Here is a 16,575-nt window from a genome sequence, read left to right on the forward strand (position 1 = left end):
ATGGAACATCCGATATCGACCTAGGCACCAGCACCCACAACGGCAAACTCAGCCCTGTCGACTCTCAGTAACATCAAAATTGAGAGAGCTGTCTCATACACTAGTCAAGCAACAGCCTGACATAGTCATAGTCACAGAATCATACCTTACATCCAATGTCCCAGACACGACCATCACCATTCCTGGGTATGTCTTGTCCGCCAGCAGGACATAACCACCAGAGGTGGTGGTGCAGTGGTAGACAGTCAAGAGGAATTTGCCCTGGAAATCCTCAGCATTGACTCTAGACCCCATGATGTCTCTTGGCATCAGGTCAGGAAACGTCTTGCTGATTAATACCTACCCTCCTCTCTCAGCTGTTGAATCAGTATTCCTCCACGCTGAACACCACTTGGAAGAAGCACTGAGGATGGCATGGGCACAGAATATACTCTAGGTGGGGGACTTCAAAGTTCATCACCAAGAGTGGCTCGGTAGTGTCACTACTGATGGAGCGGGTTGAGTCCTGAAGGACATATCTGCTAGACAGGGCCTGCGGCAGATGGTGAGGGAACCAACAAGAGGAAAAAGCCTACTAGACCTTGTCCTCACCAACGTCATGGGTCATTCAAAGACCCATATGACTGTTGCAAATTCTGACCACCATCAGTCTTTAACGAGGATAATAAATCTGCAAAGCAAGTAGCCAGTGAACATAGTGGAAGAGTTTAACAAGAATAAGTTTGATGACAAACTTTAAATCAATGTAAACTTAAAGCTGTCTTAGTACTGAGAATTGGAGCAGGGACTGAAATTGTGTGAGAGAATAGAGATATCACAGTTGGACTGAATTTAACTCTTTATTACTTAATTCCTTCAATGAATAACCCCTGGTAACCATGAAATAATTGCCTTTTGACACTTCTACAAGGAATTTAAAGTACATCGACATCATTATTTTGAATTGTAAGAAGGTTTATGCTTTTTGATCATGATTTATATATGTAAAAACCTCAGTGCAATAGTTGGCGTTACAACAAATATAACATCTGCTCAGTACAAGCTTCCTGCAGTGGTTGACTTGGTATAAGTGTAGAGCAATTTAAATTGGGTTGCTATTCTTGTAGTCAGTCTTTTAAAATTTAATTTTATCTTTAGTTTCAGTTAATATTTGCTTCAATAATTTTCAATATAAACCAATGTAATATCCAAAGAAGAAAATTTTCCAGCCTAATATTAAGAATGTATGTGAAATTGTGTTGTAGTAGAATTGCACTTTTTTAAGATTGCCTCCTCCCTCATCTTAAGCAACCAGAAACATTAACATTATTAGCTGTGTTAAAGAGCAGTATCATTACACCTCATAATGCAGATTTGAAATCCTAAATCCTATATCATAAGGAGGAAATGCATTCATCTGAATTGCTAATTATTCATAAAGGTTTTAAAGTGTTGTAACTGTACACTTACTAATATCTCAGGCTCAATAATAAGAACATTTAATTTGTATACCAGTTACTGGAATATCTCATATGTTGCCACAAGATTTTCCTGTCTTTGAAAAGCAGACTGAATGTACACTCTTGTCAGATTGTAACTCAACAGATGGTTTGTTTTTTTTAAATAAAACGGGTAAAAGAGCAGTATACAGTAAAAGACAATGAATCACACAGGAAGGAGGCCCCATTTAGCTTGGAAAGGCTCAAAACCCCAAGAAAAGCAGCATTACGCCAATAGAAGGAGGTGGCTAAGGCAGTCATTGCTAATATAATTACCCCACACATGTCAGCACAGAAAGAAGTCCATGACCTTCAGGCAAGATAAAAGAGGCCAGCTACACTTTCCAACAATGCACAGTAATAAGCATCCTGCTATTTATAATGATCTCTTTGACACTAAGGTCCTTGAGTTGTTTATCAGGAGGCAGCACATTTACAATCACAGCCCAGCCTTTACCTGAAAGTGTTTTTTTAACTCAAAATCTAGCATGCAGTCACTCTGCTAAAAGCCTCATATGGAACGGAATTAACTGCTGCCTGCACCTGTCATCACATCTCTTATGAGTTGCAAGCTGATACTTGAATTTTACTAACTGTCATGGTAACCAAAGAAAATTCACAATCTTTACATCTTTTTCAAGATAGTCAATGACACTATATAGAGAGCTGTGACAGGTGGTGGATCCCCATCTCTTAAGAGAAGGAAGCTTTTGAAATCCTCAGGAAAAAAAGCCAGAGAGGGTGGACAAGACTGGGAAGTAGTAGGTGAGGTGCCAGCTAACATTCTGCTTCTGTTATGCCCTATAAAACTTGTCAGCAAACTGTACTATGACACCCTCATGACACTCCTTCTGCTGAAAGTGACTATTTTCTCCCCTGCATCCCATTCTAACATCTGTCCTGCTATTCCTCCTCTAGACATGACTGATGATGATGAACTAGACACCAAGCTTCCAGCCCAGCCAGATGTAGCTACATATTGTGCAACAGATGTTTGATTTAGTGTAGAATTGTCCCGGCTACATGCGCGGATACAATACTGGATGGCTTCACACCACTTAGTGCCCCCTTCAGCATGTGGCACCTTCAGGGACATCAGTGTGACAAAGAAAATCAGTTCTTTCTTAGTTTAGCTTTATAGATCTTCATTTAATTATGTCACCGGGGTGCTTGTTAAATAATACAATATAGCTACATCCAAAATCTTGTACCAAGCTTAACTCCCTCTGAGCTGAAAAGGGAGTTTTGGGATCAAGACCCACTTTGGGACATGAGCAGATAATCTAGGCTATCACACAGTCTAGTACTGAAACAGTGCTGCATCTTTGGTGGTGCCGTTTTCAGAAATGATGTTAAATTGAGGCCACATTTGCCTGCTCAGGTGGATGTAAAAATCCCAAGGCACTGGACAAGGTTCACAGGAGGCAATTCTTCAATAGGGAGCTCGACACATTTCTCAAAGTCAAGGACATCTCAATTTATAGACAGTAGGTGAGGGATAGCTGTGATTATTGACATGAGTTTTGGAGGTTTCCTGAAATCTCCCACAGTTTGTTCTTAAATTGGTCTATTTTTTCTTTGGTTTTATTTGATTTACCAAGGGGACTGCATGATGCGGGTGGAATGGGTTGATAGTGCATGCGGGTTGCATCATGACTGGATTGAACGGTCTTGATAGACCAGTTGGTCTTTTTCTATCATTTCTTATGTTCATCTGTTTGCAGTTTCTAGGGTGTCCAGTCCAACGTTTATTCATCAGCCAACACCACTAAAAATGATTCACTGGTCATATACCTCATTTGCTGTTTGTGTGATCGTGCTTTGTCCAAATCAGCTTCTGTATTTGCCTAAATAACTACAGTAATTACTCTTCAAAATGAATTAATTAGCCGTTAAGTGCTTTGGGACATCCTGAGGATGTGAAAAGCACTATATAAGTTCAATTTCTTCCTGTGACTCAATATACGTTGTATAAGTGTGACAATTATCTTCAAAGCTTAAGGGAGGAACCAAGGACCTTTAAAACAAAGATAGACTGTGTGACTTGTTTAGTTATGTGTGTGACAGCTAGTTATTTTTATGATGAACTGTTATGCAAATCTAGAAAGCCCCAGTATCTATCTTTGAAGAAATTTATGAGCTGTAGCTGCTTGAATCTGAGTCAGTTTAGAGGTTCTAAAAGATATAGGCCAGATTAACACAGCTCCCTCTTATGGGAAGAGATACAAGGAGAGAAGAAATAAAGCATCTATAAAAGTACTTACAAAAGAACAGTTCAGTATTTAGACTGCAACTTTTTATTGTTTTTCTTTTCCGATATGGGTCAAAAAGATTTCCCGTAAGTGTTTATGTGTGTATTATATTATTTGCTCACTTGCTCATCTTTTATTAAATAAATTTGCTCAATGGTTTAAATGTAAAATGAGGTCTGATCTTGTGATGCCCTGCTGTTGGTTGAAGACTGGATTGAGATATTTGGCACGAAATTTGGATCTGACGTGCCGCTGACGCTGATGCTAGGAAGCCGGAAGCTGTCTGAATGTGGTGTACTGCACTTCCAGCCACATCCAGTGCAGCTTGCGCAGTGTCACAAGCTGGGAAGGATGCTCATACAGGTCTCCCCTGCATGCACTAGAATCTCTGAATTGGTGCTGTCATGATGTCATTCAGCTGATATGATGCTTTGTGTACAAATTTGGACATGCAGGTCCATTCAATGTATTCGTTTTTCACTCACCAAAGAACATTTGTTCAGCTGCCAGAGGGGCCCAGCACTAGAGTTAAAGGATCAGGCTCCCATCTTATAGATAAGTTAATGTGAAATAACTTCTGCTATCGCAATTGTCTAGGAGTATTGAGGAGTGTTTTTGGAGATGTTGTGGTGAGTTGCTGAATTTGGCAGAGAGTGTTGCTGCACCCTTACAGGGACGGCAGAGGATTTGGTGACCTGTCCACACAAAGGCTGCAACAGATATGAAGCCAGCTGTTGTGGTGCCTTTGGGTCTGCACCATTTCAGCAAAATGGAGCAGAGGCTGTGAAGAGGGCAAGCTTTGCATGATGCCTTCTGCCAAGATGGAGCCAGACCCCTCTAACCAGACAGTTTCTTGTCATTATCAAGGAGCATGGAGGAGTCTGGCTGCAAATAAACAGAGGGCATTGTGCAGAGCTTGGCCTCGTCACAGCCTCTGCTCTATCTCCCTACATGCTGCAGACACAGGGGCACTGCAACTGCTGGCCTCATACATGTTAAGTGAGGAACAGTGCTTGACTCAGTTGATTGACTGTCAGCTAACTTCATTGCATGTCTCATGTATCTTTTTGTGCCACTTTTCAAGAATGACTACTCCAGGGGCAGCTGGCACAAGCAGCCAAGCAAGGCCTTGAGACATGGCGCAGAAGATGATGCCACAATTTCACAGACTCTGACCCCCAAGTCCTTCTTGAGGAATTTGAGATCAGGAAACCACAGAACAAATCTGTCAGAAATATCACAAGGGAACTGATGTTTGCACTGAATGCGAACTCGCGCAGCCTTAGAACTATAGACTATTGCTGCAAGAGATTTAATAACCTCACTGGGGCAGTTAAGGAAATACACTGACCAGTCTTCCTTTTCTTCCTTGGGCACCCTGGGCACCAGCACACTCTCCATCCAATTGTACAACTCCACCTTCACAATGCATCCTGTTTTAAGGGGCTCTAATTTAGGATATTGCAGCAATTACTTACATGCTTCTTTGCTCCCCACAAAAATAATCATTGGGGGCGGACAGTTTACCAGTTCCATTTAGTGGGGGGGAAGGGGGGGGGGCACAGGCCTCAAACTAGCTTGGGCCTCTTCGCTCCCAGCCCACCCAAGATTTAAAATCTACCCAACGATGTTTCCTACAATTAACTTCAGATTAGATGATTCCTTTTAAATATGCTATAACTAATCAAAAAGGAAACCTGATAAGTGGTGAATAGCTGTTCAAATAAAACAATTAGTTCACTTGGCCTGATTGGAGTTGTCCTTATATACGCCCTATTATAGTAGCTAAGCTTCCAAATTCATTTACTTAACCACAAAAGTGCTTGACCACAAGATGCTTGCTGCCTTTTTAGTCAGCACATGTGGGTGACTGAAAGTATTTTTGTGCTTCTAATGTTGCTGCTTGGGCCGTGTGACCTTCATGTGCTACACAGTGCCATTTATATTCGGCAGTCTCCATTGCTGTCCTGGGCTCTATGTATATTATGCAAGTGACCACAATCAGCACAGCAGGAACAAGCTGGCCTTAACCCCATCACAGATTCACAGGCTCTCATTTCCATGGGTTTAGACTCTATTAGTTTGCTGCAGGCTCTGCTGTTTATACTTAAGAATGCAGATGACAGAAGGGAGAATGACATGTCTGGTGCTGGCTACAATAGTTTAATATAAAAGCACCTTGAAAAAAATGAATCAGCTGACTGTAATGCAAGAATAACAACAACAGAATTGATATTGGACATTCTATAATTTCAGCAAAATATGAAATGTATGGACTTTTGTTACCATAGAAACTTACAACACAGAAAGGGGCTATTCGGTCCATTGTGTCTGTGCTGACTCTTAGCTCGAGCAATCCAAAGCTAACCACACTCCCCTGTCTTTGGCCTATACCTCCATACCTTCCACAACTTCAAATATTTATCCAATTTTCCTTTAAAAAATGAAATGTTCTTCACCTCAAAACTCTATGTGGCAAAGAATTCCATGCACCGAATTTCTCCTAACCCTTTTCCTTAATCTCTTAATGATTTGTCATGAACATGTGCTATGCCGAAAAATGATTTGTTAATCCATCAATTGGAAACCTGAATTAAACTTTAAAAAAAGGAAAAAAGAATGATAAAAAGTGACTGCTAGCAGCTAAAATAGCCACCGTAATTTGCATCAAAATAGCCTACATTCCAAAGTATCGAGGTGGAGACGTAAGGTCTGGTCAGTCCCCATCCAGAACAGTAGCCTGGGGTTTTTGAATGGACTACCTGTCCTGTCCTCATTAACAAGACATTAAAGGCAATCTTGGAACATTAACACTGGTGGAGATGGACCACTCAAAAGGTAATCACTGGAACAATGGGAGAGATTGGAATTCTTAGACATTAACTAATTAGGTTGCAAGAGAGAGAATATAAACTGGGCCATCATGTGACAGACACACCATCTGTCAATTTAAGCTAACTGCTCTTTCTCTCTGCAGGCAGACAAGCAACTGAGATTGACCAGAAAGGGGTCCCCCCCTCTCTATCTCTCTGCAGACCACCTTGCAAGTTCGAACCTATCATTGCTGCAGACAGAGACCCTGTGAAGAAAACCATTTGCATCACAGTCTCCAAGAAAAGCCTGAACCAGTTGGGCACTTCTACCAGCCGGAAACCTCAGGACCACCGGGTTCAGCAGGAAGACAGCCGAGTTAGCAAACTCCACAGACTGGTTACTCTTTTTTATTGCTCTGCACTCTTATCCAATAAATCTATTCCTCCCCACTCTGTAATCCAAGGGCTGGATTCTATAGGCCCGCCGCTGAAATAGCTGGCAGGTGAGAAAAATGGCAGTCTGCACACTGGGGACGCACATTCTGGAGCAGCCACAATTCCAAATGCAGTGGCTCATTAGTATGGCTGGTATAGCCCCCTCCCCACCCTGCCCTGATGACGTGGAGGGGGCAGACGAGCCGTCCCCAGCAACAGCATCCAGCACCAATGCACAGGCGCCGTTGCCATTTTTAAAGGGCTTAGAGCCCTTACCAGTAAATCTAAATGTTCAAAGGGCCCATCGCACCACAGTTAGGAATTAAATTTTATTCAAACTTTGCATCCCCTTTCCCACCTCCCTCGTGAGTTATCAATAAATGAAATGCTGAACTGTAATCCCCCCCCCACTATCAGAACAATTGACCCCCAACACCTTCCCACCATCCCCACAACCAATCCGAGCGGGTTTCCCTGCTCCCACACCTCTCCCGACCTGAAGATTACACTTCTCCCCCCACCCCACAGGAGTCACGCTTCGTTTCCCAGGACAGGGATTTGAAGGTATGGCAGTGCCAGCTAGGATGAAGAGCGCTTCGGCCTGCATGTTAATGTATGGTAAGTGATGATCTGCCTATTTTAGTTGCTGGTCCCATTGCAAAGTGGCGGGGGGAGCTGGCACGAGGCTTCGCTGCCGCCAAGATCGGGACAGGCCCTGCTGGTGTCGAGGTCAGTGGCGGGCCTCATCCAGAGCGACCTTCATTCCCCCTCCCACCTCAGCCACCATTCCCAAAGTCAAAAGCTCTATAAAATTCAGCCCTATTTGTCTGTGTGACCTCACGCCAGCAGGGCCTGGCCCAATCCTCCCAGCGGTGGTGAGGCCTTGTGGTGGCCCCGTTGCCACTCATCGATGGGACCGCATTTAACTATTTAAATAAATTAATATACCTGAATTAATTAATCTCATGTCACCTCCTGATTTCCCGCCACGATCTTCACCCCGGTGGCCGTCACTGTCGTGCCTTTGGATCCATCTCTGGAGAAATGAGGTGGAAGACTTGTGGGGAGGTCGGGGTGGGGGGGCAGGAAATGGAGTCAAATTAGCATCATGGGTGTAGGAGTTGCTGGGAAGAGTTGTAGGTGAAGGTTTGTGCAGTTTGGTGGGCGTTGCGGTGGGGGGGGAAGGTCAGATAGTAAAGTTAAGTGTTTTTTGGAGGAAAGAGCAAATAATTAGTTTAATTGTTATGGAGGAATGGGAGAGGGGCAAAAGAGATGTATTAAAAATTCAATTTAACTGTAAATATTTAAATTTGCCGGTCGGGATGACAGCCCTTTAAAAATGGCATCAGCGTCTGCGCAAAGGCAGCTGGTACCATTGCCGGGGACGGACAGTCCACCCCCTCCATGTGATCTGGGGGGTGGGGTGGGGGATGGAGGGGGAGGCTGACCACTTTGGTATAATAAGTCACAGCACTTGGAATCACGGCTGTTCTTTGGCGCATGCAGGTCACCATTTGTTTTTGGCCCCCCTCCGATTTTGATGGTGGGCTTATAAAATTCAGCCCATAGTCTGTCCATGTTCACTTTGTTGAAATGCTTCATTATTTTAAAAGCCTCTATGAAATCTTCTCTTAGCCTTCTCTGCTTCAGTGGAAATAATCACAATATCTCATAACTATAGATTCCCATCTCTCACATCAGCATGGTGAAGCTATCATGTGAATTCTCCCTGGTTTTGTTATCTTTTCTATAACTGTGGGCCTTTAATTGCATATAGCACATTAATTGCATCCTAACCGATGTTCTGCACATATTTATCATCATTTATTTACTTTTGTGCTCTATGCCACTATTTATAAATGCTGTTGGCTTTTTTTAAATGGCTTTATCTGCCTCACTCACACCTTCTGGAAATGATGTATTTGAGCACCTAGTTCTCCACACTCCTCAGTGTCTTTCCTTTGAGTGTATGCTCTCATTTCTTGATTTCCCCTCAAAATGTATCACCTTACACTTATCCACACTGAAACATCAGTTATTGGTAAACTCAAAATTGTAAAGGGCTTGTGAAATTGAGTCCTGTACATATTACTAAACAATGAAAACTTTAACCTAATAGCTGTGTAGCATCTTGCGAATTACAACCTGTAGCATGTTAACTTGGCAGCTTAACTACCTTTTGAATTCAAAACCATCCATTTGGATTTTTTAAATTTCTGAATTAAGATTTGATATGGAGGTTTACATTATCCAGTAAGATAGCCAAGGTTCCACAAAGACAATGCCAGTTTTAACTGTAAGATTGCAGTGATGACTTAAATGAATGTAAGTTAATCACTTTGAAGATCTATGGGACATACATCAAAATGCGTGTACTGCTGCCCCTGAGAATTTGTACCACAACGGAGTTCTCAGGCTGTACAATGTGGAACTGTGAAGACAAAATATTTATAGGTTGCTTTAATTTCATATCAAAGTACTTTGGAAGTTCCATTTTCTGATCAGACTGTTTCTCTTTGATATAGTAGAGTAGTATACGTGGGGTCAATAAATCCATCTGGGAAGGTAATTGATTGTTCATTATGTTCTTGTGTTGCTCCACCTACAAAGGCAAAAAAAAGACAGTATATACTGATACATATTTTTGGTGTCTGGCGAGGGTAGAAGCAGCAAAAAGCAGCAGGAGGGAGTGTGAATGGCAGGCAGGGGAAATGCATATGGGTAGGAGCTGTGAACCACCATTAACTTCCCCCTTTCCCAGAGGCTTCACAAAAGTAATTACACAACATTTTGCCCCAATTTTATCCTAGCCTGGTGGAAACAGAGTGGTTTCAGATTGGATGCCCGAATTACACTCCTCCTGATTTTATGCTCCATCAATGAGTTGTTAATGTTAGGCTTTTATTTACTTATTTATTTAGAGATACAGCATTGAAACAGGCCCTTCAGCCCACCGAGTCTGTGCCAACCATCAACCACCCATTTATACTAATCCTACACTAATCCCATATTCCTACCACATCCCCACCTTCCCTATATTCTCCTACCACCTACCTATACTAGGGGTAATTTATAATGTCATTTTACACTTGGCAATTTCCCCAGCGTGGTCAAGTCATGATATAATTTTATACACACTGTTATGCTCACGTGAAGTGCAGTGATTGAAAATACAAGAACCCAACCTGAAGAGTTATACAAAATTGACTTTTCCTTTAAAAAGTGCACAATGTGCTGCAAAATTGGCCGCTGGAGGTCAAACCTGTATATTGAAGCTGTCTTACTGTCTGGTAAGAACAAAAGGATACATTCCAAGTTAAGACATGTCAATTACACCCATCCTGAACCCATCCAGAGACATTTTTGAATTGAATGGGATCTTCTGAAACAAAGAAGTTGTGAAGTAGCCACTGGTCCATTGCTGGTTACCACAGGGAAGGAGATCTGTGTCTCCCAACAGATGCACCATTTTGACCTTAAAATGTAGCTTTCTGGAGACTGAGGTACAGAACCAGGACATTCCAGCTGACAGCTGGAAGAAATCCAGCCAAAGCCAAAGAAGGTACTCTGTTGTGAGTTCTACACTTCAACCTGTGCAGCAGAGAACTGAAGGTGATCCCCCAACTCTAAATTGAAGTCCTGTGACTAAAGAAATCTACAAAGCCAAGGCCTGCAACTTTAAAAGAGAAACTGACCTCCAAGAAACTTCAACAGGTTTACCGCGAACCCTGAAAACCTACCTCACTTCAAACCACTTACCCCTTTTCTTCTTTATCTATCTCTTGTGTGTGTGTGTGTGTGTGTGTGTGTGTTTGTGCACACAACTGAATGTGTGTGGTTGCGACCATTTCAGGAATTAATATTGCTCAAATAATTAATCTTCTGTTTTAATCATGCAAGAAAACCCGTTGCTGTCTGTCTATTTGACAAATATAACCCCAGGGCCGCTGAAGCCAGTATCCATAGCTATGAGACAAATAAGCATGTGCTCTGACATCGCCCAAGAACAAAATACCTATCAAAATTTCTTATAAAAAGGAAAAATATCCTCGGCACCAGGCAAAAATGTAACCATTCTCAGGGATATTGGTTGTTTTCAAACACAACTGGCAGCCAAATTTTCAGAAATGCCACCCGAAAGCAGAACAAATATCACAGTATTGGTAAAAGGGCTCACGAGCAAATGCTTGAAGGTTCCCTTAGTTAACGTTTACCTGCAGATTAAGTTGGTCACCAGGGTAATGACAGTCAGGGTCATTCCGAGCTTACCGATGCAGGGGGTCAACCTATTCTGGGTAATAACTTGGCAAGAAGCACAGTATTGTATCCACAAGTTCCAGAGCAGTCCACAGAGACTGAAGAAACTGAGGGAAAACACAAAACTGCACAGCAGCAGAGGGTTGAGGAAGCCCAAAAGTCCTACGGCGGGGGCCAGGGCAGGGGCAATAGGGCCAGTAAAGATTAAAAAGGCTAAAGGAAAGCCATTGGAAATAAAAAGACCAAAATAAAGCCAGCAGAATTTAAAAAGGCCAAGACAGAGCCAGAAGAATTTAAAGGAGCTGAGATAAAAGCAGCAAAGGTTGAAAGCAAAGAACCAGAGATGTGGTTAGTTAAAGATTTAAATAGGGACAAGGAAAGTTCCCAAACGGGCAAGAGTGAAGAAGATGCTCCACCCAGCCGAAGTACTACCGGCAAGTGCAGCAGAAGCTGGACAACCAATTGCGAGCAGTCATGTCCCACAGGACATGGGGCAGATTACGGAAAAACCCATCCCTAAAGGAAAAGGAAAAAAAGATAAAATACCCTAAGGTAAACAACACTTGAGAAAGCCACAAGAAAACTAAAAGTGAGATCAGTATGGATGTGCACACTGAAAAATCAAAGGTACAGGTTCTAAATCCAAAGCTAACAAACCCAGCGAAACAGATTCAGAACTCACTAAGGCATGGTGCAGGAGGAGAACCCAGACACCTCCCAGGAGCAAAAAAAAAGAACATTTATCACCCACTATCAACTCAGAGATCAGAATTATCAATGTGCCAGAACCTGAACTATTACCCATGAGTTGTGGAAACAGCAGTTAAGGGATTAAAGCCTGTATTGGCAGTGGAATTTGCAAATAGCCAGGAAGAATGCAGTATTTCAAATTTACATATCTCAAGAACAGAAAAAGTGGGACTGGATAAAAAAAAACACCAAACTTTCTAAACAGAAGCTTTCCTGGGGCAAAATTTTAATGGCCAAAAAGAAAATTCAATTATCGTTGTGCCACATCCAATGAATGGATGATACAAAACAGACTTGAACAAGAAATGGCTGCTACAGACAATGCCAGCTATAGCAGTTGTACGATTGAGATGTAGGTGCTATGTGTGCAATGGTGTGACCCCTATACTTTCTTACTTAATAAACCAAAAAACCAAGCAATATAAAAATAAAGGAGTTTAATGTTTTCCTTCTTGGGAAAGATGACATGCTTACGTGAAGTGCAGTAATTGAAAATACAGGAACCCAACATAAAGAGTTATAAAAAAAACTTTTCCTTTAAAAAGTGGACAATGAGCTGCAAAAATGGCCACTGATAGTTAAACCTGTATATTCAAGCTGTCTTATTGTCTGGTAATAACAAAAGATGCATTCCATGCTAAGAGGTGTCAATTACACCCATCCTGAACCGATCAAGAAACACTTTTTAATTGAATGGGCCCTTCTGAAACAAAGAAGGGGTGAAGTAGCCACATCCTGGTCCATTGCTGTTCACCACAGGGAAGGAGATTTGCGTCCCTCAACAGAGGCACCATGTTGACCTTAAAAAATAGCTCTCTGGAGAAAGAAAACCAAGACAGACATCATGAAAGCCTGTCCAGCTGACAGCTGGGAGAAATCCAGCCAAAGCCAAAGAAAGTGCCCTGCTGTGAATTCTACACTTCAACCTATGCAGCAGAGAACTGAAGGTGATCTCCTGTACCTAGATTGAAGTCCCAGCTACTAGAGAAATCTACAAAGCTCAGGCCTGCAACTTTAAAAGAGAAACTGAGCTCCAAGAAGATACATAAAGCATCTACCAGACAATGTGGAAAATTGCCCGGGTATATCCTGTCCACAAAAAAAAAGGACAAATCCAATCTGGACAATTAATAATAATAAAAGCAAAATACTGCGGATGCTGGAAATCTGAAATAAAAACAAGAAATGCTGGAATCACTCAGCAGGTCTGGCAGCATCTGTGGAAAGAGAAGCAGAGTTAACGTTTCGGGTCAGTGACCCTTCTTGAGTTCCCGAAGAAGGGTCACTGACCCGAAACGTTAACTCTGCTTCTCTTTCCACAGATGCTGCCAGACCTGCTGAGTGATTCCAGCAGTTCCGAAGAAGGGTCACTGACCCGAAATGTTAACTCTGCTTCTCTTTCCACAGATGCTGCCAGACCTGCTGAGTGATTCCAGCATTTCTTGTTTTTACTCCAAGAAGATACAACAGGTTTACCGTGAACCTTCAAAACCTACCTCACTTCAAACCACTTACCCCTTCTCTTCTTTATCTATCTCTCTTTGTGGGCAAGTGAATGTGTGTGTGAGTATAGTTGCAACCATTTCGGGAATGAATATTGCTCATTAATAGTTGATCTTCTGTTTTAAACCTACAAGAAAACCTGTTGCTGTTTGTTTATTTGACAAATAAAACACAAAGGGGTTAGAACCCTCATAACAAAAACACTTGCTGTGGTCAGTTGGGAGTTAAAGAGTGGAGATCACCCACACCCCTTACCACTTGACCGTAACAAGATATAGGGCTGAATTTTACCTGCTTGCCGCCATTCTTGTCGGCGACCTTTCAGAAAGGCATGCATCACACGTGATCTCTCTGCCACTGAGCCCCCGTCATATTACAAGCGAGGGCTCATTTAAATAGAGGAGGCGCAACGGCTGCCCTCGATGATGTAGAGGGAGCGGCTGCTCCGTCCCCAGCAATGGCGACCCGTGCCACCGCGCAGGTACCATTTTTAAAGGGCTTCAAGCCCTGGCAGCTGATGTAAAATTTTTAAGGAACCAGCACTTTAAATTTCAATGAAAACATTAAATGGAACATAAAAGCCATTCTTCCACACCCTCCCCATGATCAAACAATAAATTTATTTCCCTCTCCTCACTGAAAAACCATTTTTGAGAGTCCCAACCTTTCAACCCCAAACTTTTCACTCTTTCCCTTTCAACCCCTTCCCACCATCCCCACAGCCAATAAAAAAAATGTTTTCCCCACTCTCCCCACCCTGCTAATTTCACTCCTCCCCCCTTCCCGCCCGTGTCTCGCCTCAGAACGCTGAATGGAGTTCCAAAGGCGTGCGGGTTGCAGTGGGTGGCCATGATATCAGCATGGGACGGCCACCAGCACCAGGTAAGTTGTCTTGCATTTTTATTTAATTAATTGTAATATTTCAATGAAGGCTTGGTGGTGGGGGGGTCAGGGGGGCCCCCACCGAGGCCTCGCCACCGCCGGTAAAATGCGGCAAGGCCTTCTCGGCATCGTGGGTTGTGGCAGGTTTCTCCCATAAGTATTTTACAGGCACCGGCCCCCCACCCCGTCACGGACCATGATGTCGAGGGGCTGGTAAACTTCAGCCCATAGTTCCCTTGGAGGAAAATAACTGAACTGATAAATTAAGTCAGTGTTAAACACTTTATCAATTAACTTATACCTTGCACACAAATAGTTATTTATTTACTACTCAGCCAGAGAGCAGAATGTGCTATTTTTCTTCATGATGATATGATGCAAACCCCACATGCCAAATGGAAAAATATTAATTTTGTCAAGTGGAACTTTGCCTGAGACTTACTGGAAATTGCTGCAAATAACATTTTAAAAAAAGGAACAGCTAGCAGCCAAAATGGCCAAGAATATTTGCATATGTAAGAAACCAAAGGATTGGACTGGAGACAGGGGTGGCTGTCTCAGCCTAGCCAGAACAATAGGGTGCTCTCTGATTCAATTATCTGAGATAACCTTGTCAATATGTGGTTGTCAAAAGCCAGCGACACCCATTGACTTTGAAGGAGCCAACAATCACCCCACCACCACCACCCCCCCCCCCCCCCCCAACCAAGTATGTCTGGGCAGCCTAAGGGAAGAGCCTTGAAGTTCAGAGAAAATTCCAGAAACTTTTCATTAAAACACAGAGGTGGTCATATCATGTGACTGTTTGTGCAACTCTGGGAGATTGTGAGCAGTGACTCAGAAGGCAGATTGTAACTGAAATCCAGCAAGGGAACAGCTCTCTCCCTCTCTCCAGTAAAGTCCCAGAGATGCCTCGGCTGCAACTGCTAAGCCTCAAACCTACAGCCCAGCACAGTCAGCAACTAGGGGACAAGGATAAAGCCCGTCTTCTGCCTTCTGGAACCTGAGAAGCAAGCCCGAACAGTGTACGTGGCCCAGCAAGGAATTCAGGACTACAATTTCAACTAAGAACTCTGGAACTGAGATTTAGTATTTAAATTCCATTTATGACAGACTCTATGCCAACCTCTCAACTCTGTTTTTCCCTCTGCAATCTATTTGTGTGTGGCTCTTGTGTGAATATGGGGCGTGGATGTGTAGCGTATTTTAGTAATTTGTACCGATTTAGAGTAATAAGGATAATAAACTTGCATCTTTCTGGTGTAAACTCAAGGAAAGCTGTCAGATTGGTTCATTTGCAATTACATTAGAGGGACAGGAGCAAGTGCTCACTGAGGTGGTAAGTTCAATCACTGTGTTAAAAGGATAAACCCTGCTGCTGTCAAACCAGGGAAGGGGTAAAAGGCAGCCTGAGACCCCTTCCTCACCTGGTTGTAACAATGATGAGTTTAGTCAATATATATTTATTTGTAAAATACTAGTACTGCTGTAAATTGTGAACTTGTTCAGCAGAGGTAAGGTTTCTGGGGTCTGGAAAACAAATTGATTCTGGGAGATGAAGCTTGGAGGACCAGCCTGGCAGTGAGCCACATGCAATTTAAGGTAAATGAAGAAATAGGGCCTAAAATAAGAGGTTTTAATGTGATAGAGAAATGTTACAGATAGGCATGAGGTAAATAATGTGATGGAACAAGTGTGTTGGCCATGAGCTTGATGGTACTTACAGCAAATGTGACATATGCAAGAATCTCCTGCAATTTGGAGGATGCGCTGTTTTATGTTACTTAACATAATATTTGGGCCATGGTGATTGAGCCAAATTTTGTTGTGTTTATACTATAGACCATTGTAGAAGTGTCAGTGATATTTCTGGGTTTGAATTATATGATCATGTGCATTATTTGCAGTGAAACTATAAATCAGTGGCCATGATTGCTATTAATGGTTCATTCAACAATATTGTCAGTTTTACAGTTTGGCTGTTTTTAAAGCTCAGAATAAAAAAAGATGATATTCCGAGTTGCAGTTTGGTAAGTTGTAGAAACTGTATGTACTAGCAGTGACAATTGAGGGGAGAGGGCATGTGTGGCTTGGGAGGGTTTTGGGAGGGTGGTTCTCTTAAGAGTTTCTTCAGAAATGAGAAATCAGCAGTTTTTATGTTAAATAATGCAAGATTACCCAATGCTGGGGAACCCCCTTTAAGAT

General features: G+C 42.5%; 1 protein-coding gene and 1 long non-coding RNA gene across 2 annotated transcripts in view; one reads left to right on the forward strand and one right to left on the reverse strand.

Moving 5' to 3' along the window:
* The window catches only part of LOC137375213 (uncharacterized), a 98,367-nt gene extending 90,331 nt beyond the window's left edge, over positions 1-8,036 (forward strand). Inside the window, exon 3 of the long non-coding RNA XR_010975946.1 lies at positions 6,708-8,036. This is a non-coding gene — a long non-coding RNA (uncharacterized lncRNA). The remainder of the gene's footprint in view (positions 1-6,707) is intronic.
* A 1,387-nt stretch (positions 8,037-9,423) lies between these two features.
* Positions 9,424-16,575, reverse strand: part of LOC137375210 (hepatic and glial cell adhesion molecule-like) — a 28,902-nt gene continuing 21,750 nt past the window's right edge. The window contains exon 6 of the mRNA XM_068042020.1: positions 9,424-9,580. Within this exon, the coding sequence (XP_067898121.1) occupies positions 9,480-9,580 (101 nt within the window). The 3' untranslated portion in view covers positions 9,424-9,479. The remainder of the gene's footprint in view (positions 9,581-16,575) is intronic.

This window comes from Heterodontus francisci, chromosome 11, assembly GCF_036365525.1.
Source record: "Heterodontus francisci isolate sHetFra1 chromosome 11, sHetFra1.hap1, whole genome shotgun sequence".
Lineage (NCBI taxonomy): Eukaryota > Metazoa > Chordata > Chondrichthyes > Heterodontiformes > Heterodontidae > Heterodontus > Heterodontus francisci.